Source organism: Rhamphochromis longiceps, linkage group LG20 (genome assembly GCF_057381845.1).
Source record: "Rhamphochromis longiceps isolate RC_006_pf linkage group LG20, R_longiceps_female_GT1.1, whole genome shotgun sequence".
Classification (NCBI taxonomy): domain Eukaryota; kingdom Metazoa; phylum Chordata; class Actinopteri; order Cichliformes; family Cichlidae; genus Rhamphochromis; species Rhamphochromis longiceps.
The window spans coordinates 13,093,425-13,118,379 of record NC_140576.1 but is presented as its reverse complement, the minus strand read 5'-3'; the positions used below and the strand labels follow the sequence as shown (position 1 = coordinate 13,118,379).

At 42.8% G+C, this 24,955-nt stretch overlaps 1 protein-coding gene across 2 annotated transcripts in view; it reads right to left on the bottom strand.

The window, feature by feature from the left end:
- LOC146645063 (plexin-A1-like) overlaps positions 1 to 24,955 on the bottom strand; it is a 316,025-nt gene that overhangs the window by 226,151 nt on the left and 64,919 nt on the right. For both annotated transcript variants that reach the window (XM_085393236.1, XM_085393237.1), the window contains exon 3: positions 14,883 to 15,065. In XM_085393236.1, the coding sequence (XP_085249362.1) occupies positions 14,883 to 15,065 (183 nt within the window). The remainder of the gene's footprint in view (positions 1 to 14,882; positions 15,066 to 24,955) is intronic.

The following is a 24,955-nucleotide window of genomic DNA, read 5'->3' as shown; positions in this document are numbered from 1 at the left end:
ATCGATTTTTACTTATTTTTACTGCCAGGGATGTGATGGTAAAGTGCAAACTGCATCCAGGACAGAAACAACCGCATTATACTGCTATACTTTGGCCCATTGCAACCATCTGCACAGACAGCATAGGTAACAAACTGGTAATTATGTCCCGTTCAAAAACCTGATGAGGGCATATCTTTTGGTGCTTATATGTTCAGCACCTAGAAACTTTAACTCCTTTGGCTCCATCTCTAACGCCAACTTCTACAGAAAATGAGACACACGGTGCTTCATGGTGTCATACATAGTGGACCAAAACACGCATTTTCCCCACGGAAGACATCCAAGAACAAGCATTATTGTCGTGACAGACCCTGCTGAGTGTGAATTAATGGATAGACAGATGGGATAGTCTAGGGGAACAGTTGATAAAGGCTTTATACTGCAGCTGCCCCTTTCTCTTCCCCTCTGCAGCGAGCACACACTCAAGAGACAACAAAAAAATCTCCACTGGCACCATTTGTGTGTGTGTGTGTGTGTGTGTGTGTGTGTGTGTGTGTGTGTGTGTGTGTGTGTGTGTGTGTGTGTGTGTGTGTGTGTAAGTGCTGTGGGCTGTTTGTGTGGCAGCTGCCCTGGCATCAGGTGGGCAGCTCCTATTATACATGTAGAAAGCACAGCTGCTGTAATATGTAAACGCACATTACTTCCTACTCCAAACACAGAACGCACTGATGAAGATGAACACACACACACACACAGTGAGATTCCCTATAATCTAAGGATCAGTATCTCTCAGAGACCCACATTTACACACAAACAAATGGGAAATCGACCCTCTGCAATCTCATTACGCACACACACACACAGCCCGCATCCTTTCCTGCATGCGCCCTCTAATCAGATGCACATGTATACACACACCCACGAAGGCTGCATCTTTCCCTAGATGTGAAACAGATTAACATAGCGCACAGTGAAATGTTTTTTTGTTTCTTTTTTTTTCGGCTCATTAATCAGACAAGAGCGCACATCCATCCAGAAGGTATCTCCACCTTGCTGCCGAAGGTGACGAAAAAACACACCTGCTAATCTGCATCTTTTCTACATTCTGGTACAAGATGCCCGAGACTTCTGTATGTCAAGCAAACCGGCATAGACACAAATCAAAACACACACCAGACCCACCCAACCTGCCAGTTGTTCTCCAGATGCACGCCAGATACGCAAACAAATGTCCGCCCATCACCTCCCGTATCTGTGCAGACACATGTTGTGATGTGAAGAGGTCGGCCAGCTTGAATCAGGCCACTGGCACCTGACAGCAGTCGTCAGCTCAACAGCTGTCCGAGCGCATCGCTGGCTGTTGCTGAACATCCTACATATGCGTGTGTTTGTCTGGACTCGTGGCCGTACGTGCTCTATCAGCAGGGACATTCTAAGTCAGTGCTGGGACTGGTGATGTCCACACGGGTTAGGGACCCTGATTTATGAGGTCACAGGGTTAACACACTGCTTTTTTTTTATCTTTTCTTTTTTTGAACTTGGTACACATTTTACATTTCCAGTCAACGGATGTTGTGTTCATACTGTGGCCACATGTGAATTACATCATAAAGGCCTTACTGGAAGAGGGAAACTGGAACTCATTATATTACTTAATTTAACTGTTTTTGTCAAATGTGTTAATATTAGCAATTGATTTGTGTCCATGAGCACAGTAAGAGAAGTTTTTCCAACGTTAGAGGTCAATGGACTGTTTTGACAAAGGCAGAAACAGTCCACTAGTCTGCTGAACACTAGAGTGGTTGATGGTGACATAATCATTTTGTCACTCACACCAGAGAGCACAGTTTTTGTCCCTTTTTCTTGACTAACTTTAAGCCATCATTCTATTCTGAGAAAAATGATTCACAGGACAAAGAGCCAGCTAAAAACTGGAGATCCCAGGACGACAAAGTCAAACTGCAATGCTCCGAGAAGCTACAAATAACCCCGGAGCTACATCTTAGAATCTACAGCCCTCAGTTAGCATGTTAGCATGTCTGTACAACTAGAACAAGACTGATCAAGTATATGGTGTTTGGAAAGGTTGCCAGGAGAATGGCTCTAAAGAACATGACAGCACAGCTTAGGTTTCCAAAGGTGCATCTTAATAAACCACACGACTTGTGCAACAATGTTCTTTGGACAGATAAGACCAAAGTGGATTTCTTTGGCTATAATGCACAGCATTGGGTACAACCAAACTGTCAACTACATTTGTGGAGGACTGAAGATTTGGGCCATGAATTCTTCTGTATACCAAAGTATTTCAGAGTCAGACATGAGGTTGTCTATCTGACAGCTAAAAGTTGGCTGAAACAATTATGTATCAGGGCAATGATCCTAAACACAGCAGGAAATCGACATCAGAATGGCTGAAAAAAGAAAAGAAACAACATGTTGCAATGCCCCAGTCAATGCCCAAACCTCAACGCAACTGAAATGCTGTGGTGGGACTTTGAGAGAGCTGTGCATAAATGAATGCCCACAAACCTCAATAAACTGAACTTTGTAAAGAAGAGTGGTCTAAATTCCCTCTGCAACGATCTCAGACAGATAAAGTCATACAGAAAAAGTTATTTGACCCAAAGCTGGCTTTACAAACTACTGTGGCGTGCTTAGTTTTTCATACAACACTTCTGCATTTTGGCTCAGTTCATATTAAATTCAGTTCAGTTTTATTAATACAGCGCCAAATTACAATAACAGTCACATCAAGGTGCTTTTTATTGTAAGGTAAAGACTCTACAATAATACAGAACCCCAACTATCAGATGACCCCCTATGACCTAGCATTTGGTTACAGTGGGAAGAAAAAACTCCCTTTTAACAGGAAGAAACCTTCAGCAGAACTAGCTTCAGGGATGGGCAGCTATCTGTTGGCGGTGATAGGAGGGAGACGGTAAATAATGACACAGTGTTATTATGTCATGTGTTGTTGTTCATCTGAAACTGTATTTAAATAATTTTAGTATATGCTAAGGAACAGATGATTTTTTATTTTCTATCCTCTAAACTAAAATGAATAAATAAAACACTTTTTGCAGTAGAATCTCCAAAACACTAGCAATCCTCCCTCTTTCCCAGAGTGCTTTGCCACATCAAGCCAACACACACATAGCCATGCCCCACAATGGCAATCCCAATGTCAGATGCCGCAAAGACTTTATGTGAATAAAAGCCATCTCGCAGTTGATAGGTTCAGCTGTAATCTTTCCTTTTGTCTCTTGACACCCACAAAGCCTTCCCACTTATCAAAGATTCATTAGCTCACTAATATATCCATCTAGCTCTCCATGCACATCGCCCGTCCATTAATGCCGAGCCATATTCCTCCAGAGGGGATGCTGAGATAATGCCCTGCTCAAGGACATAGGGGGTAATACATATGAAGTGATAGCCCACCTGGGAATTGAACCTACAACCACAATGGCACATTAGCAGCGACTGCCTCCGATAAGTGATGCAGAACAGTATCATATCAGTCTCCGTCCCGGCAAACATCCTGCTGTTGTATTTCAGATCAGTCTGCCAGCACCAGTGTGCTTCTGGATCACTCCATCCTAATGTCATGCAGCACTGCCTTTGAAGAAAATGGTTTCTCCCCCCTATTTTTCCCCACCTACCATCTATTTGTTTCAGGTGGAAGCCATTCTAACGCACTGTCCCATTGACTCATTTTCAAACTAATGCACCATCCTTTCAATTTGGTAGTAAAAAAAGACAGAAAGAAGAAAGTGCTGCCTGTCTCCCTCGAAATACAGTATATAGATGGATACTGTATTTGTTATTTTGAACACTCCATTCTGTTTTCAATATCACGTCCTCTAAATATTTGGCTGGAACATCTCCATTTCTAAGTCTTCTGAAGAACTGGAAAATTGTCTAACATTTTTGATAGACTTCGAAGTTTGCCCTGTCTATTAAGTATCCTTTGTTTGCATTTAAAAATGCCTCATTTAGCTTCATTAAAACTCTTGTCTGTCAAACACATAATCTTGACCTAATCAAATGACGAAAACTTGTATAAAACCTTTAATCGCTCCAAAAGAAGCTTCTCTTAGCCTGACAGAATATGGTTGGGACTGAAGACTACACAGTTCACAGAAACATGCTCATTTCTAACAACATATTATATATTCTTGGATACTTTTGGCTTAATGTGATTCACAGTGCAAAATAATCCATTTCATTTCATTTATACGGCGCCAAAACACAACAATAGTCGCCTCAAGGTGCTTTATATTGTAAGTTAAAGAGTAATACAAAAAATCCTAAATAAGATTATCACTGCTCCAACAATGGCTATACTGTAGGCCCAAAGATGCAATAACCAGTAGTTGCAATAAAATAATTACATTTCAAATAACACCAGCTGGTGCTCAAGTTGCATTACAGACAGTATAGGCATCAAGTTTCAGTAGTTCTACTTTGTTTTCATTATGGATAGACGCTAAATTAATAGATATCTAATATGTTAAATTATATATATATATATATATATATATATATATATATATATATATATATATATATATACACACGCACACACACATATATATATATATACACACACACACACACATATATATATATACTGCAAAGACATTACAAATAAAGTGTAATTTATTTAACCAGCCTGTCTTAACCTAAGCAAACACACCTCTAAAGCAGATGCACAATCAGGTCATATAAGTACGAGCTGATGTATGGCTCACTGTTTTATCAGCCTTGTATGTCTTTGAATCTATCTCTGTCTCCTGCTCATAAAAGGCACAACAGAGACAGCATTTTTTTTTTTTTTTTTTTGCAGGCTGACGTATACTAATGTACTAATGGATAGAGGAGATAGAGAGGCTGAGGGAGTGGACTGAGGGAATGGGGAGCAGAGGAGAGAAGGACACACACACATATGCATGCACACACAGATGAGGTGGGACATTCTCATGGGAGGCAGATTTGCGGGCATCCAGCCCACCTCGGTTAGGAGAAAGAGAGCTGAAGGTGACATATAAGCAAGAACGACAGGAGCGGAGGGGAAGAGAAAAAGAGAGAGACGGTTGTTGTTGGCAGAGAAAGCATAAGACAAGGACAGCAGGAAAGTACGGCTCGGAGAATCCAATGATAATTCACTCAAACACTAGCAGCCCTTACAGCAGTAATATTATCTCTGAAGGATTTACACACTAGTCTTCCCTCAACAGGCTCTAACAGCAACTCCACACATGCATTTACAGGGACTAGCACACTGCAGCACAAAACCCCCATGTATTGACCCATTGATGTACCCTTTCATATATATCATGGCAACAAGTGCACACATACACACACACAAACCTAGAGTGTGAATACCTAACTGCTGTTTCAGAAACTCACAAATGAATCATGAATATGGATCTAAACAATGTAATTGTGTATATTTGTGCCAGACAGTAGACGGCAGACGTTAACACACACACACACACACACACACGAGGCTTGAGGAAAATCCTGTTGTGTATTCTGAGAAACTAATAGGAATTTATTCCACTAACTTCTACTTAATGGGATAAAGATGGAATTAAAGTGTTCAGGTGTTGTGCTCATCTGCTCATTATGAGTTTGCATCGGAGGGAAGAGGAAAGTGTAATCCGCTCACACGCAAACGGGGGGGGAAACAGACAGCGGCACGACCCGAAGATTATCAATCATCTCTACCAGCCTGGTGTTTTTGCCATTTAACCAGCCCGAGCAGCCGATGCGCTGCTTCAATCATCGTCTGCCAGTCTAAATGCTAGTGCTAATTAGCATTCACATGCTAAATTAACCCTCCCATCCCATGTTTCTTGATTAGGCTTAATCATTCTGACAGCTATAGTTTTACCACTAAGCTTGAAGAGCCAATACATCCGCGGCCATCTCAAACTCTAGGAAGGGGTCCACGGTGCTCTCGTTCACTGAATGCTGGTAGGTGAAGAGTGGATAATGGGCTAAGGACTTTTCCTGTGCTTTATGAACTATATTGCCAAAAGTATTTGCTCGTCTGGCTTCACACTCATATGGACTTGAGCAACATTGCATTGTTAATCCATAGGGTTTAAGATGATGTCAGCCCATCCTTTGCAGCTATGACAGCTTCAACTCTTCTGGGATGGCTTTCCACAAGGTTTAGGAGTGTGTTTATGGGAATTTGTGACCATTTGTTCAGAAGTACATTTGTGAGGTCAGACACTGATATTGGACAAAAAGACCTGGATCACAGTCTTTACTCTAATTCATCCCAAAGGTATTTGATTGGATTGAAGTCAGGACTTTGTGCAGGCCAGTCAAGTTTTCCTGAGGAACCCATTCTAGTTTGTGGAAGCAGTCTACATGCCTAGGTGCCTGATTGTATACACCTGTGGCCATGGAAATGATGGGAACACCTGAATTCAATGATTTAGATGGGTAAGTGAATACTTTGGGCAATATAATGTATGCTTGATTTAAATAGTTTAATTTAAATAGTTTAAATGTATTTTCTCCAATCACTGCTGTTTCCATAAAACACCAGCATCCACTAAAATAATCATAGAGAAAGGAAATCATTCTGCTGGGAGCTGTTCAGAATTGGAGCACTCAAGAGTCTTAAGTTGTAAAAATAATACACCAGTGTAAACACACCCCATTAAAAGACAGTTTTTCTGCATTGTTAATTTTTTGCAGAACTACTAATGATTGGTTATTCATTATCAGCTATCTTAGCGATTAATTGTGGGTGGCTGTGGCTCAGGAGATGGAGTTGGCTGTGGGTTGTAGAGGTTGGTGGTTCGCTTCCTCTCTCGAATTGTCAATGTGAATAGACACGGTACTTAGATTAAGAAAAGGTACTTGAATGAATGTGTGTGCTTGGGTGAATGAAACTAGCAGGAAAGAGTCATACAAGTACCAGTCCATTTACCATTACTTATCTTTCTTTATAGCACAATTGTAAAACAATAACTAAACAGTCAGTTATTCCAAAATCTTTTGGCCTTCATTTTGATAGGTTCAGTGAAGAATTTACAGAAAAGGAGAGAGAGAGAGAGAGAGAGGGGGGGGAAGACATGCAAAGGGTCGCGGGTCAGACTTGAACCTGGGCCGGCCGCTCGCAGCCATCCTTGCATGTGGTCGCCTGTTCATCGCACTGAGCTCATCTTTTTGACCTATGATCCATTTACTGTCAGAAGGTATTTCTTGGTGCCACTCCTGTTAATATAATTCAGATACTGGTGACAGCCATGTGTGACTCACATGCAGAATTGATGATGACTGGTGCTGATGGTGGATGATGATCTAAAAGAAGAACTGAATGATCTAAAAACAATTTAAAAAAAAGACAGAGGAAGACAGAAAAGCACACCCTTTCCAAAGACTTTCCAAAAGCTTTCCTAGGACTTTGGAAAGATCACAACTTTATATGAAATGTTTGAAACTTTGTTTTGTTTGTGTTGTTGTAGACATTTGGGCATATACACTCTTTGGGAATGTTGCCCTTTGTCTGTTTTCTGGTCTTTTTACATCTATCTTCCTAAATGTAACAAGGAAGGCACCGCTTTTTAAAGACATGATAAGTCCCACGGTTTGGAAAGCGCTTGTTATATCTTTATTAATTTATATCACAACTTTTACTTTAACTATAAAACCTTGATTTGAAATTCAATACAGCTGGCACAACTACAGTGGAGAACAAAAGCACAGGGTCTTAGTGAGAAATGCATTAGAGCAGAAATGTAAACTGGCACAAAGTATACAACAGCATGAAAGTAGCCTCCAGTAAAAGCTGCTTAGGATGCTGTGCAGTGTTAGCCACACTACATAAGAGATGGTGGGCAGATTATGACTCAATTCACGCAGTATACTGCTTATTTATTATCTTCTTAAAGGGTCAATGCCGTTAAGGGGGTGGAATGCTGTTAGCTGGGAGGAGTGAAAAAGTGGACAGGATAGGGTCGTGCACGGTACGTCACCGTCACATACTGAAAAAGAGCCGAGCACCGTGGAGCATCTCGCTCTATAGTTGCTTGGGTAATGTCTGAGTGGGACAGATGTAGGATCAAAAGAGCAATGCGGGTGAACTTCTGGTCCATCTCACCAGCTCTGAGATGCCCTGAAGCCTAACCAGTCTCACTTGTCTCCCTGTCTGAAAGCAGTGAAGTGCCAGTGTTATGTCAATCAACTGGTTGGCACAGTTGCCTCGGTAGCGCTGTACTCCAATCAGTCCTGTCACTCAGGCTATCTTCCAAGATAGAAAGGAAAAGGGAAAAGTAATTGGATTTGCTGCTAGCAGGGAAATGATGAAATGACATGAAACCATACCCCTTCACCCACCACACACGTCTGCACACCTATACATTGCTGTGAGTAAATCTCCCTCTTTCTTCCCCTCTCTCTCTCTCCATCTGTCTAGCTTCATCTTTTTGTTTCTGAAATCTGGAAATACTTCAGGCTGTTGAGAGTTTCTTTTCATCTTACCTGATGCGGCAGGAGCACCTTGTTCTCCCAGGTAGACAAAAGAGGAGACGAAATGAGAGGAATGAAAGGATTTCCAGGTTTTTACTGAGATCTGAAGACGGGGTTTTTTAGGATGTTTCTGGCAAACGACGCAGAAGGCAGCCGATAGTGCAATTTCGTGCTGTTAAAAACTCAGTGTCCCACCTACACTTTGTCTGCCAACAAAGCAATGTACAGTGGTGTTTAAAAGAAGAAGGTAATCATGTGTGGCTTTGAGGTACAGAGCAAGGACCAAGAACATATACTGCATAAACGCAGTGTGCTGCTGCTAACTGACAGGCCTGGGAGAGGTGAACAGCAGATAGCCAGACTGTCACCATAAAAAAAAAAAAGACTGCCTCCTATACACAGTATTATATCGCACTGTTTGTGCTGTATTCTAAATCCCACTTTCATCGTGTATCAGACACTGTCTCTCATATCTTTCTTATTGCAACCCTGATAACATACAGTAAGTATGGGCATGGTCACTGTATAAGAGCTATATAATCAAATGAGCATCAAATGTAATTATTGTAGTCACTTTTGTTCTTTTATGTTTTATTTAGTTTTTTACTATTATTTCATTTTACATTCTATTTTATTCTCTTCTACCAAGTAAACCGAAGCCTGTGTTTCTTTAATGACACCATAGTACGTTGCATTATAGTAATCAAATCTGGGGGTAATATCTGTGTGGATGACCTTTGCTAAAGCTGAATGAGATGAAAGAATAGTTTTAACCTCAGAGATCAGCTTAAACTGAACAGAACAAGATGGCATGACGTATCCAAAAAAAAAAAAAACGTGTTTATTAATTAATAAGATCAAACTGAGATCAAGTGACTGACACTGTGATGAGGGCAAGGAGGAGTAAATAAAAGGCAATAATTATTGAGGCAAGACAATATGGAAAGTGTAGTCATTCTGTTTGGCTTTAGTGAGACATGCACTCACTGGCCTCTTTGTTAGGAACATACACTTGTTGTTAATGCACATATCTGATCAGCCAATCACATGGCAGCATCTCAATGCACTTAGGTATGTAGATATGATCAAGATAAGCTGCTTAAGTTCATCAGAATGGAGAAGAAAGGTGATTCAAGTAACCTTGTTGGTGCCAGAGGTCAGAATGGGCAGACTGCTTTGAACTGAGAGGAAGACAACAGTAACTCAAATAAATACTCGTTAGAGCCAAGGTATGCAGAAGAGCATCTCTGAACACATGACACATCAAGCGTAGAAGCAGATGACCTACAGCAGGACAAGACCATGCTGGGTGCCACTGCTGTCGGCTAAGAACAGTACCAACTGAGCATCATTTAAATACTGCAGCCCCCCACATCCATCGCATTGTGACCACAGTGCACACATCACAAAGCTCAATTCATCCCAAATTGGTTTCTTCACCATGATGAGTTCACTACTCAAATGACCTCCACAGTCACCAGATCTCAATCTAATAGAGCACCTTTGACATTTTGTGGAAAGGGAGATTCATATCATGGATGTCCAGCAAATAAAGCTGCAGCAACTGTGTAATGCTTTCATGTAAATATGGACCACAAACCTCCAAGGGATGTTTCCAGCACTATGTTGAATGGATGCCATAAATAATTAAGGCAGTTCTGCAGGAAAATGGGGTCCAGTTTGATATTAGCGAAGTGTACCTGTGTCATCAGCGTAGCCATGGAAGTTCTTGATGTTACTTAGACCCAGTGGAAACATGGAAAACAGGAAATGACACTGGGCCCAGAATGGGTTCCTGTGGAACGCCAGGTAATTCCAGGTCCTTTAGAAAAAAAGCTTTTCTGATTGTGCCAGAGGCTGAGCTAACGTGGAGAGGAGATCATTCTCAGTGCTATGAAGAGTAGCATTTTGTAAATCAGTCAAAAAAAGATATGTTTCAATAAAAACACAGCTAGTTCAGCCAGAGCCTCGTCTGAAATGACTTAATACACTCAGGCTGAGGGAGGGACCTTCAAAACACTAAGAACCTAATCACGGTCCCACAGCTCCATTAAGTATCAAAGAGAGCTTTCACTTTGACACACGGCCCTTAATCAGCAGTTCACTTCCATCAAAAATATTCTATATAAATACGTCTCAAAGGTGAAAACCGGAGTCAGCAAGGTCGGCTAATAAAGCAGAATTAGTTCTTACAGGCACAGTCAGAACCTATAAAGAAGAAAGCCAGTGGCCCACGAGCAAGGCTACTGTTTTTTTTACACATACATGCCACGTGTTTAGCCAGTCATGACATTTTGATTAGTTTTGCTGATGAAAGGCAGCATAGATTAACCCTGGCTTATGTCATAGCTCTCTTTCTCCCTCACACACACACAAACCTGTACCAACGCTTATCCAATGAACTGGCTCCATTTAAGATCTACACTACTGATTATATATTCATAGATCAATCAATACAGAGTCTAGCAGCCGGGACACGTCCATGGGGGCAGACACACACACAACAACAGTCACACTGCAGGAATTTTAATGAGCAGGAGCGTGTGTGTATGTGCGTGCGTGCGTGTGTGTGTGTGTACATCAATACAATGCAGCTTTACATTTCATTAGGCCAAGGAGCACAGTTTAACTTCCAATGAATAGCAATAAAACCACACGGCCTGTAACCATCTCTCTCCATCTGCTGCCTCAGCTTCGCTTTCTTTCCCTCCCTCGTTCTAATCCCAGTCCTATTCCCCTCTCCCTCGCCCCAGAATTTATTTTTGCACAAATCAAGTTCAGCCATTAAACAGCTGTTCTCCAATTTAGCCAAAAAGACCTTATTTAAACCTAAAACGAATCACTTCCTGCGCGAGGAAAGCCTTAGCGGGCACGGGCTAATGAAAAAGCCCAATAACCCGGCTGTAGCTTGAATTGCTGTTGATTTATAGTGATTGTCATCCCGTCTCGCCATTATCCCGCTCATATAGACAACAGCATTTTAATGCAGCATCTGCATTGATCTGTGTGTGAGGACACTGGCAGCCTCCACCCCGTCGTATTCACCTTCCTTCCTCCATCCCCAAAGCACAGGAAGACACGGCGGCTGAGAGGAAATGGGATTCCGATCAGCGGGATATCATCCAGGATCTGCTGACCCCCACAGTCTCAGCGCACATACAAATCATCTGTCTGCACAACCGCAGACACAGTCCAAGGGGTCAGGCTGCAAGGACTAGCGGGCTAGGTTTCAGTCGACTTAGCAAAACTCAAGTGACAGGAAGCTGTGTAAGGAGGCGTGTGTGGGTCTGTGTGAGAGTGTGCGCATAGTATCAAAGCCTATATAAAAGCAGTCGACAGCAGCGTCGCAAAGGCTGTTCCACAGGCTGCGGAAACACACAGGCCTCCTGTTTAAGCTGTCAAATATGTGTCTAAAACTGCAGCAGCTGAATCTTTAAAACATCTGAGCTGAGCTTAATGGGACGCGACAAAAAGTAAAAGACAAACTTAAAGACGTCGCCCACTGAAATAAAAATAAAAAAATAGACATCAGCAGCTGCAAAATGATGCTTGTCTACTAAAAGAAATGTCTGAAACTTCATAAAGCTCAATGCGACGCAGAGTGAAATGCCGATCTAACATTTCTTTTCATTTACTTTCTGTGTGTATGCACTTTTTATCTTCACCTGAGTGTGTTTATTCAGCCTCGGTAGTATTGATGACACAGACGCACTCCTATGACGAGCAGGGGGAGAAAAGAGAAAGTATAGCTAAGGCTCAGGAGCAGCTGATTGGCACACGCACCATGCGATCCACTCCACACGGGTACTTCAGGAGCATTATTATAGACCCACAGGTGCACGCATACACGTACACAAAGAAATAGCGTGATGTTCTTATGCTGAACACGGCGGGAAATTACTGCTAGCCTGTGATTGAGCACAGGCACACGCAAAGCACAGGTTTCCTTCACCCGTCCCTTCACCGGAGGTACTCAGGAGACACATAAAAATCATCTGCACCCACCTTATAGCCACTCAGACACTCTCACTGCCTTTTGACAATCCTGTGACTAGACCACAAAAGAACACTCAGCAAGATAAAAACCACACAGCTCCAGTTTGTCTAGCAGTACGAGCTCCACTCTGTACATCCTCCACAAAGACACACACACACACAAGCTCGCTCTGCAGGAGAAAACGCACTTCTCCAGAAACTGCTGCTTTACTTTTTTTTTAATGTATATGTCTTATTTGGTATGTCTCAAAAGCATTCAGTGACAATGGCAAATCACTGAAAAGCTATTTCAAAAACAAGCACAAAATGCCATTACAGACACAGAAATATATATATATATATATACAGAGCCCACTCACACCTGGATGGGGGAAAAGGCACGGTCAGGATACTGTTTCTTGACTTTTCCAGTGCCTTTAATACCATCCGGCCCTGTATGCTTCAGGAAAAACTGAACAGGATGGAGGTGGACCCCTGCCTGGTGGCTTGGATCTCCGACTACCTCACCGACAGACCACAGTACGTCAGGCTGAAGGACATCACGTCTGACACTGTGGTCAGTAGCACAGGAGCACCACAGGGAACTGTGCTGTCCCCTCTTCTCTTCACCCTGTACACCTCTGACTTCTGCTACAACTCTGAATTATGCCATATTCAGAAGTTTGCAGATGACACGGCCATCATGGGGTGTATCTGGGATGATCAGGAAGAGGAGTACAGAAGTCTGGTGAGGAACTTTGTCGCATGGAGTCACACAAACCACCTGCAACTCAACACCTCAAAGACTAAGGAACTGGTTGTGGACTTCGGGAGGTCCAGAGAAGGTCCACTGCCGGTTCAGATAGAGGGGGAGGAGGTGGAGGTGGTCAACAAGTACAAGTACCTCGGGCTGTGGGTGGACAATAAACTGGACTGGTCATGCAACACAGAGCACCTGTATAAAAAAGCCCAAAGCCGACTGTACTTCCTCAGGAGGCTGAGGTCTTTTAACATCTGCAGGAAGCTCCTGAGGATGTTTTACCAGTCGGTGGTTGCTGGAGTACTTTTCTATGCTGTGGTGTGCTGGGGGAGCAGCACAGCAAAGAGGGACTCATCCAGGCTGGAGAAACTGATCAGGAGGGCTAGCTCTGTGGTCGGCATGAAGCTGGACACTCTGGTGACAGTGGCAGAGAAAAGGACATTAAAGAAACTGATGGACATTATGGACAATGCTGGGCATCCTCTGCACACGGCCATAAACAATCAGAAGAGTCTGTTCAGTGACAGGTTGCTTCTCCCCAAGACAAGAACTAACAGACTTAAAAACTCCTTTGTCCCACACGCCATCAGACTGTTTAACTCCTCTCTGGAGGGGAGAGGGAGGGGAAACAGGAGGACAAAGGAGGGGGGAACAACTAAGCTGTAGTGCCTCTTCACCTCACTGTACAATACCTTTTGTGCAATACTTTTTGTAAATAGTCAACAGTGCAATAGACTCAATACTTGAAATGTGCAATTCACTTGTATTTTTATTTTTTATTCCTATTTATTCTATTTATCCCCTTTGTATATTTTATTTATATTTGTCTCTGTATTTATATATGTGTGTGTGTGTGTGTGTGTGTATATATATATATATATATATATATATATATATATATATATATATATATATATATATATATAACAATTCTGTAACTGTAACTTCGGTCGTTGCTGTGCTTTTTGGAAGTCGAATTTCCCAGAGGAACCCACCCGAGGGATTAATAAAGTTCTATCTTATCTTATCTTATCTTATATATATATATATATATATATATATATATATATATATATATATATATATATATGTGTGTGTGTGTGTGTGTGTGTGTGTGTGTGTGTGTATAGCCTCGTCGCTACACTGATATATATATACACATGCACATTCAAAGCTGATATCTACACTGAGCGCTGATGATAAAGCCATTTGTCAGCGATGCCAAAACCAATGACCACTGAAAATACATCAGAAAATGACAGAAAATTGCTTCAGAGTGAAAATGCTTTTCTATAGTCCATGAAACACGCATACTCATGCAGTACACACACACACACACACACACACACACACACACACACACACACACACACACACACACACACACACACACACACACACACACACAAGCCCTGCACTGTTACCAGAGCCTTTAAATCCCCGTTTTAGTCACATTTTGTTAGTTTCCTTTCACACCACATCACTGTCAGGTGAAATGTTTGTATCTGATCCTTTTTTTTTCATATTATAGAATGCATATGTGGTGAGATCTGAGAAGCTTTGAGCCAAATCACACTGAAACATCACTGAGTTTTGTCTTTGCGAAGAGTCTCTGTGTTAAACAGATCTGCGAGGATGTAAAGGTGCTTCGGAAACTCCAGCCTACCTTCTTTATGCGTCCGCTACGAGTGCCCGTGAACGCCACTGTGTTGCCACGGTAATCATAAGCAGCCACGGAGGTCATGCCGTCGTCCTTGTCCACATAAAGCGGGATGCCCTCGATGGCGGTGGTGCCCCCTAGAGGCTGGTTGAAGTCCTGGCCGCAGAAGTTGTCGTCTATCTGTAACGGCTGTGCAGAGAGGGTGGGGGGGAGGGGGGGTGGAGAGGGAGAGAAAGCCATTAACTCAACCATTAACACTTTCTAAATCCCTTCTCTTGTTAAACTAACATTAATTCTTAAAGAAGGAGGAGGATTTCAATCCCTCCAGCACTTAGCAGAAATTTTATGGCTCTGAAGCCAAGCCATGGCAGATTTACTGAGAAAATGGTATAAAATTATTGGATGTCACTGGAAAAATTGACTCCAGTTTCCTGAACTTTTTTTGTTTTGAGATGTTGTTGTAAATGGCAGACACAAGGCTGACAGGGATGTGTGTATCTCATTAAGGGCCAAAAGCCACACAAAGCCAGTTCATGCCTCTGTGTTTGGTGTGTTTCTTTCCATTACAGGCTTTGATTATTTCATTGTATGTGATGTCAAACTAAGTAATTAAGTATCTCAGTACGGCCTGAATGGATGAACAGTTGATTGCTAATGTTTAAAATATTGATCTCTTACTGCTTTGCCAGTGTAGTTTCTATCAGTAGACAAGCCAATACAACAAGTAAATCAAATGGAGTAAGCATAAACACGGAGGGGAGGGTGAATACATGAGCAGGACACTGGAGGAGGGAAATGACAGGAAGTAAATTATAGGTCAGATTAGCATATCATAATCAATGTGTCTTGTATAGCCTCGTCGCTACACTGATATGTTGATATGCCAAGCCTGATTTATGAATACGGCGCAAGTGGAAAGGTGAGTCTGTGTAACAGGCATGTCATTAAAACCATGTGTCGCATCACAAGGTTCACCTCACTCTGACATGCGTAACGGTGATGATCAGCATATGCACCACTACTGTAACATCACACGCGCTGAGAAGCACGTTGAGAAAGACACACACACACACACACATCTAGACAGAAGTTCATCCTAAAAAAAAAAAAAACACTATTCAGTTCAATTCAGTTTTATCGATAAAGCGTCAAAGCACAACAACAGTCATCTCAGCGTGATTTATACTGTATACTTGGCGACAGTTGGAACGAAGAACTCCTATCTGCTGCAACCGGTGGAGGGGGAAGTAATGCTAGAAACAATGCACCAACCAAAAACATTGGTGCACTTTGGAGGAATGTAATGCAAGTATCTGGCAGCTAATAATTTTCTGTGTGGCTAAATGTATTAGTTTGTTTTCCAATTACTAGCACTAATTAGTAGGCATCTGTTTGTCAGTGATGCACCTAAGCTGTCTATGGATACTAACCAAGCCTGCCAATATTACCTCATTAACCTTGTTCAGTTTTGACCCAATTCTTCACAGCTTCCTGTGTCTCTGAAGGGACAGCATGAATAAAAGTAAGAACATATTAGCTTTTCTTCTCTCACCCATGAGTTTGTCTTACTTTATACAAGACGCTGTTAGCTAGAGCCAGGTACTTTCACAGTCTAAACACGTGCAGTTAGTGGAGTTAGTGGAGTTGTACTGCTGGGGACGTGTCTAGCGTGTACCCCCCACCCCCATGATCCTGAATTGTATAACCCTTTCACGCATAGTTGTCACTACAGTGGACAGCTATTCAAAGGCTGTTTTCTGCACATAAACCACTACATTGGACACTGATGTGTCACTCCATACCCTGCCACCCACTCCAAAGGTGATGTTGTCCACCTAATTGGACATGTAAAAAAACTCTTTGAAAAGTACATGTTCAAAAAATTAAGTTCAAAAATCTTTTTTCATGCCTAAAGATGAATAAAAATACTTAAGAAAAAAATCTGGATTGAGGTTGTCATAATTCATGCATGAAAGGGATAATTAGAAAATAATGGATAGACGGATGTTAGCTAGTTATTTGCTTCTGCTACTTGTTCATTTTTGTCCAGATAGCCAGGCTCATCAGTATCATGGATGTGCAACTGAACCACCAGGCATCTGCCCTTGACTGCCACCCAACACGTATCACACCTGAGCTCTACACCACCTCCTGTGGTTGATGAGCCCACAGAGGATGGCTGGGAAGAAGCAGGTCTGAGCCTCTCTGCTTAGGCTGCTGGACCTGCGACCTGGTCGCAGGATGAGCATCAGAAAATAGGCAGATGAAAGGATGGATGTTCACTTTTGGGTACACAAAGTATAATTATTTGCCTAAAAAAATGTAAAAACCTCTGGTGATATTTAAATCATCCTGCCTCAAAACACAGAGGGACATATTGACAGTGACGCACGGATGTAATGCACTGTGTACACGCACAGACCCAACTGAACACAATAACAATAATAAAAGAGGAGAAAAAAGCAATATATCAATACATGCACAAAGAAGAACAATGCGCACACTCTCACACATAAACACACACGATGACGATTAAGCCTCCCACACCACACAAATTAACATGCCAGCTTTCTCTTGTTCATTACAAGACGTATCGTCACTATAGAGACTAATCAATCAACCCCACCCCTCCAAAACAGCAAAGCTGTCAGGGAGCGTGCGCTTGTGTGTGAGGTAGCGAGGTTAAAAAAGAAAAAAGAAAAAAGGGGGGCTGAGAAAAATGCCTGTGGCGGTCATTGTCTGCCTTCTACCAGACTTTCAAAGGCAGCCAGAAACATGGCAAAGTTTAACTTCAGTGAACAAAGACACAAAGTGACAAAGTGAGTGAGAGAAGGGCGAGAGGGAGGGACACACACAACAGCTTTGGCTTTTGTATGATTTACATAAACATGTTCTCAATTTTGGAGCTGCTCTGCGAGAAAAAGAGGGCAAAGAGAGACAAACAGGATGAAGAAAAGGGAAAAGGAAAAAAGCAAGCGAGGCGATGCAGAGAAGATGAAGACAGATATGAAGGTGCGGGAGAGAAGGAAATTAAAAAAGGAGAAGTGAATTACAGAGGGGGACAGAGGGGGAAGTGGCAGGAGGAGAGGGAAGAAGGAGAAAGAGCGAATGGACACAGACGGTCACGGCTCAGTGACAGTGTGAACCCTGGCCTTGGGTCTCTGCCACACAGTTTGCCCTGATAAAGACAGCAGAACTAGACCTCCATTCATTTCTTTCACTCACTTCCTTTTTTCACTTCTTCTTTTCTTTTTCCCCTATTCTAGTTTCTACTCACCCTGCTTATCCTCCTCTGCTTCCCTCTTGTCTCTTTTCCCTTATCTTCCTTCAAATACTTCCCTCGTAGCTTTTCTTTTCCACAGGAACTGGCCTTTGGGAAATCTTGTCTGTCTCTGAAGGATGCCCCCCCCCTTCACAAGCCTGCAGCTTTTCGAGACCACCTTTTCTTCCTTCTTTCCCGTAACAGCTTTATCAGAACAATGATCCACTGTTACAATAATTAACTGAATGCACTTGTAAAGGGTCAGAGGAATGACCTATGTGTCAGAAGCAGTGCTAGTAAATAGTAACACATATTAAAGCCATCAGCTATCTTTCGCGCAAGCCCAAAGTTTAACCTGATGCCCATGTAGGAACTGTTTATAATAGCAGCGTATAATATCATCATTTAGTCTGGATTTATTTATGCTGGGCGGCCCATACTTGTAAACTAATCTGATGAATTCCCAGTGTCTGTCAAGCTCGCGCACACAGAAGCGAGATCACCATCTTCCCAGCGCTGTTGTCGGCATGCTGAGGACGCTAATGGTTTGTTATGTTTAGCTTGACTTGCATCATTACCATAGAGTCAACAGCTCAGATTGAGGCACAGTGGAGCGTTCAGTCGACGTGTTTTCACTGCAGACAAATGTGGCCTCACACAGACCTGACATCTGCTAGCTGTTGTGTGCCTTGTAGACATGTAATTCCTATAGTCTGCCTACTTTATCATTCCTCCGCAGCTACTCATTAAGGAGAAGCCGAAGCATTTCCAGCCACCAATATGAAAGTGACTTAAGAGCCTAATTAAAGCATAATAATGCACATGATACAAAACCACGAGGGAAGAAAAAGAGAAATCCTCACACACATTTAATTATTTAGACTTCAGTCGTTAATGCTACAGAGCATACTGTGACTCCATTCATACTAAGCTAAAAGTCTCTTTAATCGATATAGTTATGTATCGGGTGTCGGTGCATCATCAGTTTTTCAAACTGTAACTAATCAAAGGTCAACAGAAATGCTAGCTTACAGGGTCTGTCCACTATGAGGGTTTCATGGCTTCACATTATGATGGAAACGAGTCTGATGTTCATATTTAAATGATCGTCTGCTTGTACCCACCAATACATTAACAGTAGAAGCTATCAGTAAAGAGCAACACTGTGCTGCTTTGCAGCTGATGGATGCCAAGCTTATAAAAAATGCCTTTTTAAAAAGAGTGTCTTCAAGGGTGAAACACAACAACAGCGACCACTCGGGAAGTATTGTATGTGCTCCTATAGCATCGGTTATAACAGAACTGTGTTTTACATGCACTTAAAAGAGCATTAGCTGCTAGCAGTTTGAATATGACATCATAATAATCTGATGTTTGCTATGTCTGCAGACATCTTCCTCATGCCAAAATACAAACAAAGGCTGAAACAGGAAGTTCCGGTTCAGAGGAAGGTCGCGCGCTGGACGGATCAATCGTGGCCGCGTTACAGGACGCACTCGATGACGCAGACTGGGGCATGTTCAGAAACAGCTCAGACGATGACGTCAACGTGTTTACGGAAGCGGTTGTGGGATTCATCGGGAAACTAGCGGATGATACCGTGGAGACAAAGACTATCACAACGTTTCCCAACCAGAAGCCGTGGGTGGATAAAACCATCCGCGACGCTCTGAGATCCCGCACCGCTGCCTACAACACGGGACTCATGACGGGGGACATGGACCCGTACAAAGCCGCGTCATATAACGTGCGGAGGGCGGTGAAAGAGGCGAAGCAGCGCTACGGGAGGAAACTAGAGTCACAACTCCAACAGAGTGACTCTAGGAGCCTGTGGCGGGGACTAAGGACAATAACGGACTATAAAGCACCAACAACCGGTATGACGAACGCGGCCGTGACTCTGGCAGACGAGCTGAACACTTTCTATGCTCGCTTCGAGGCTGCAGCTAAGGTCTCCAACAATGCTAGTGTTAGCGGCGCTAACGGCTGCAGACAGGAAGATACTGCCAGCACCGGAAACGTGCTCGTCATCTCCGAGCATGAAGTAAGGAGAGCCTTCAAGAGAGTGAACACCAGGAAAGCAGCAGGACCAGACGGCATCCCAGGTCGTATCCTAAGAGACTGCGCATACCAGCTAGCTCCTGTGTTCACTGAGATATTCAACATCTCTTTATCTCAGTCGGTGATCCCCACATGCTTCAAAGAGTCCATCATTGTTCCTGTCCCGAAGAAACCCCACCCTGCTTCTCTCAATGACTATCGCCCTGTAGCCCTCACCTCAGTAGTGATGAAGTGCTTTGAACGCCTGGTCAGAGACTTCATCATTTCTTCACTACCAGACACACTGGACAGTTCGCTTACCGTCCAAATCGTTCCACAGACGATGCCATCTCTCATCTCCTCCACACATCACTCACTCACTTGGACACTAGAAGGGGGAATTATGTTAAAATGCTCTTCATAGACTACAGCTCTGCATTTAACACCATAATTCCCTCCACACTCACCACCAAGCTGGAGCATCTGGGACTCAGCTCATCTATGTGTCAGTGGATCTCCAACTTCCTAACTGGCAGACCACAGGCAGTAAGGATGGGCGGAGATGTCTCAGCCTCCACCACTCTCAGCACTGGAGCCCCCCAGGGGTGTGTTCTGAGCCCCCTGCTGTACTCTTTGTACACATATGACTGTGTGGCCACTACCAGCTCCACCACCATCATCAAGTTTGCTGACGACACCGTCGTGGTGGGCCTGATCTCTGATAACAACGAGACGGCCTACCTGAAGGAGATTAGGAATCTGGAGAACTGGTGCCAGAGGAACAACCTCCTTCTAAACGTCAGTAAGACAAAGGAGCTGATAGTGGACTTCAGCACTAAGCAGGAGAGGAACTACCAGACCCCCGTCATCAACGAGTGCCCAGTGGAGAGAGTGGACAGCTTCAAATACCTCGGAGTTCACATCACGCAGGACCTGTCATGGTCCTGTCACATCAACACCGTGGTGAAAAAGGCCCGACAGCGTCTCTACCACCTCAGACGCTTGAGAGACTTCCAACTGCCCTCCAAGGTGCTCAGGAACTTTTACTCGTGCACCATAGAGAGCATCCTGGCGGGAAACATCTTAACCTGGTTCGGGAACAGCACCATGCAGGACAGACGAGCTCTACAGAGGGTTGTGCGGTCAGCTGAGCGCACCATCCGCTCCGAGCTCCCTGACCTGCACTCAATCTACAGTAGGCGGTGCTGGACCAAGGCCAGGAAGATCGTGAAGGACCTCAGCCATCCCAGCAACAGACTGTTCTCTCTGTTGAGGTCAGGAAAGCGATTCCGCTCCCTGAAGACCAACACAGAGAGACTGAGGAGGAGCTTCTTCCCGCAGGCGATACGGTCTCTCAATCACACCACCACACAGTCCTGACCCACACATACAGTTCTTACACACACACTGGACTTTCTGGACTTTGGTTTTGCACAACACTGGTCACTATATTCTTCATGTACGGTTAATACTTGTACAGCTGCTGTTATTGTGTATATATTTATTTATATTTATATTTCTTCATACATTCTTATATAGTTCTATATTGTGTATTGTGTATTTTGTTGTACAGTTATTTTATTTTCAACTTTAATTTATATATTTATCTTTATCTTATTCTTCCCAGTTAAATTTACCCTTCATTCTAATTTGTGTTGTACAGTTATTTCATTTTTAACCTTAATTTATATTTTATTCCTTCCTAGTTAAATTTACCCTTTTTAATTTTTCATATTTATTTCCTATCTTATTCATAGCCTTTTCCTTTTTGTTCTCTTTAGGTCACGAGCAGTTGTCCAAGCATTTCACTACATATCGTACTGTGTATGACTGTGTACGTGACAAATAAAATTTGAATTTGAATTTGATCAGATTATTATAATTATATACTGCGCGTTTTTCCTGCGTGTCTTATTTCACTCCCATGTGTACTTTAAGATCGTCACTGTCCTCCATACATGCAGTGGATCTTTCATGTTTAACTTCATGTTAATTTAGGTTTAATCTGCTATCCCTACCTGGACGATTACACCACACTTTGTGTAAATCAGTGCAACGATCCTTCACTTGTGCCTAACATAAGGTGACCTGCTGTAGTCTTTTATTAGTGCGTTTATAGGCTCTATATAGCTTGTCCCTGTTGGCCTGGTGGACCTCTGACCATGCTATTAATATTACTAGCTATAGCTCATACTCGGGACACTGTACATAGCATTATTACACACAACCACACACACACCTTTGTTCTATTTCCAGGGGGTTAGACAAGGACAGAGTCCCCTGTGTTGTCCTTACCAAAGACCTCTGCTGTACACAGGCACTCGCTGGCCCCTGGCAACACGCACACACATAGACACACACAGACCCCTGCCAAACTCTTGCTGGGTGAATGATGATGGGGTGACGAGGGAAAGAGTGGGGCAAGTGAGATAAGGGGAAAAGGAAAGGAGATGGAGAGAGGGGGGAAAAGGACAGAAGAGGGGAGATAGGGAGGAGAGACATGGGGGACGGCTCAGGGGTCAACAGCACTCTTGTCGCCATTAATGAGCCTAAAGCCAGGAAGACAGACACAGAGAGAGTTTAGATCCCGCCCTGTAAACTGCCTATTAACTAGGGAGAGAGAAAAAAACAGCAGAGACCATACTGTGGTTCGAAAGTATGCAGCACTGGGAAGAACATGTTACCAACTTCACCACAGCTACAGTGAACCCATCCACCCCCCGACCACACACACACACACACACACACACACACACACACACACACACACACACACACACACACACACACACAAACACACACACGCAATCACAAATCGTAAAACAACTATTCCACTTCTGTTTGTCGTTTGCCTTTTTTTCCTGACTCCTCACTTACAAGTACTTTGTCTGCAGACTTAAGGCTGCAGCATCTGCTTTCAATTTGTAAATACTTGTATTTAGAATGTGTATTTCAATGTCACACATAGTGAAAAATATCTGGCAAGCATACTTTAGAACACATCGATTTTGAAGATCGAACAAAAATTGACGTGGGGTGTAGGTATATTTGTTCTTTTAGGTCTGCTTCTACAGCAGCAGGTTTCGTGTAATTAACAGTGGACGTAGCAGGATCACTATATGCAACGTAATCAGCGCAGTGTGCTTTCTCCTTCCTGAAGAAGCCTGTCCTGAAGTTTTTCCCTCAAACATGTTAGAATAAGATTCACATTGCAGTGGTAAACAGTCGGCTCTCCTATAGAGAAAATAGGGATTCTTAAAAAACTCATTTTACAACTTTTATTACTGTGCCAATGGTACTTTCAGATTCCTGATAGACTCTTGTAACAATTTACATGAAAAAAAAAAAAAAGAAAATCCATCTACTGCTTAACAAAAACACTCTTATTACATTTCTCTTTCCTGTCTAGGTAGTAATTGGCAACAATCTTTGTTTGAATGAAAAAAAGAAACAAGTTCAAAAAGTAGTCATATTTTTCTTGTGCAGCAGACTGAGTAGTTTCTGAAATTACCTTCAGAATAACTACGTTTTGTTAAATAAACTTTAAACTGGGTTTTTCAAAAGTTGCGAGGAGAAAAAAAAAAGTATTTGCTGTTCGGAGAAATGCTTGTTTATAGATTTGGAATGCTAATATATGAGAAGCAGCAGTCAGGGTGAGCTACAGCCAACCTCTGAAGCATGGAGAACAGCTCCTTTGCTATGACTTTCCATTGATTTACTCTAAGGAAATTTTTATTCGCAGCTGGTCATTAAGTGCCGGGGGAATGTGCTGCGCTAGGCTCAGGTTTTTTCTATTTGTGCCTGTTTGGGTTGACCAGCATTTGAGTGTGTCGTCTACATAGCTGGCTCAATTTCAGCCACGTGCCGACCCTTTTAAGCGAAATCTGAAAGCAGGCGCATGGATAATTGTTTTTCCCATAGACTGTAAATAAACAACGGACACAGCTCACTCGCTGGATAGCGAAGTCGTGTTGCAAAACGTCAAGCTGAGCGTTTTTGCCACTGAACTGACTAAAGCGACGAAGTCCTTAAGAAATGTTTCTTGAGGTCATAGGTCAAGTGAGTTGTAGTATTGTTTTCCCTTTAACTTCTATATTTTTAGGCTTCTTTTTGCAACCCCACGACTGCCCTCTGCTGTCCATTAAAACAATTCAGTTTTGAGGAACTTTCAAATTGGATTTACTTCCCCAGAAGCGACATCCATCTTTTATATATAGTCTATTCCCGGTCTTCCAAGAATCAGTTTAAGGTGAGGGAACTTTTTGTTTACTGATGGTGTGTTAAATATGTGCACTAGTCTCCTCCGCACTCTCTGTCACGCTCTTTAGTTCTCTGAGTAACATACTGAGAGTGAAAGAGTCAACCGTCTAATCAACTTAAATTGTGAGCAGATTGTCTTTTTCCAATTTGACTCATTTGCAGAGATGTAAGGGAGCACTAAAAAAATCTCATCACAACGAGAGGACAGGGGAAGGAAGTGAGCGAGTGAGAGACAGTGATTGAGGTAAACTGAAAGGGAGAAAGAGAGAGACAGAGAAAGATGTTGTCAACATGCTCTCCAGAGAGCCTAATGCCTCAAGCATCTCCTCATCCAACAGTGGCATAAACACATCGCTCCAATCCCGCGGAGAACACGCGAGTGTGTGCGTGTGTTTCTGCATGTATATGTTAAACACAGTTCGTGCCTCTTTCCCATGTGAGAACGATAATGTCGAAGCAAGAGTTGTACTACAGAGACGTGCTGGCTGATGCAATGAACAACAAGACTTGCAGAGGC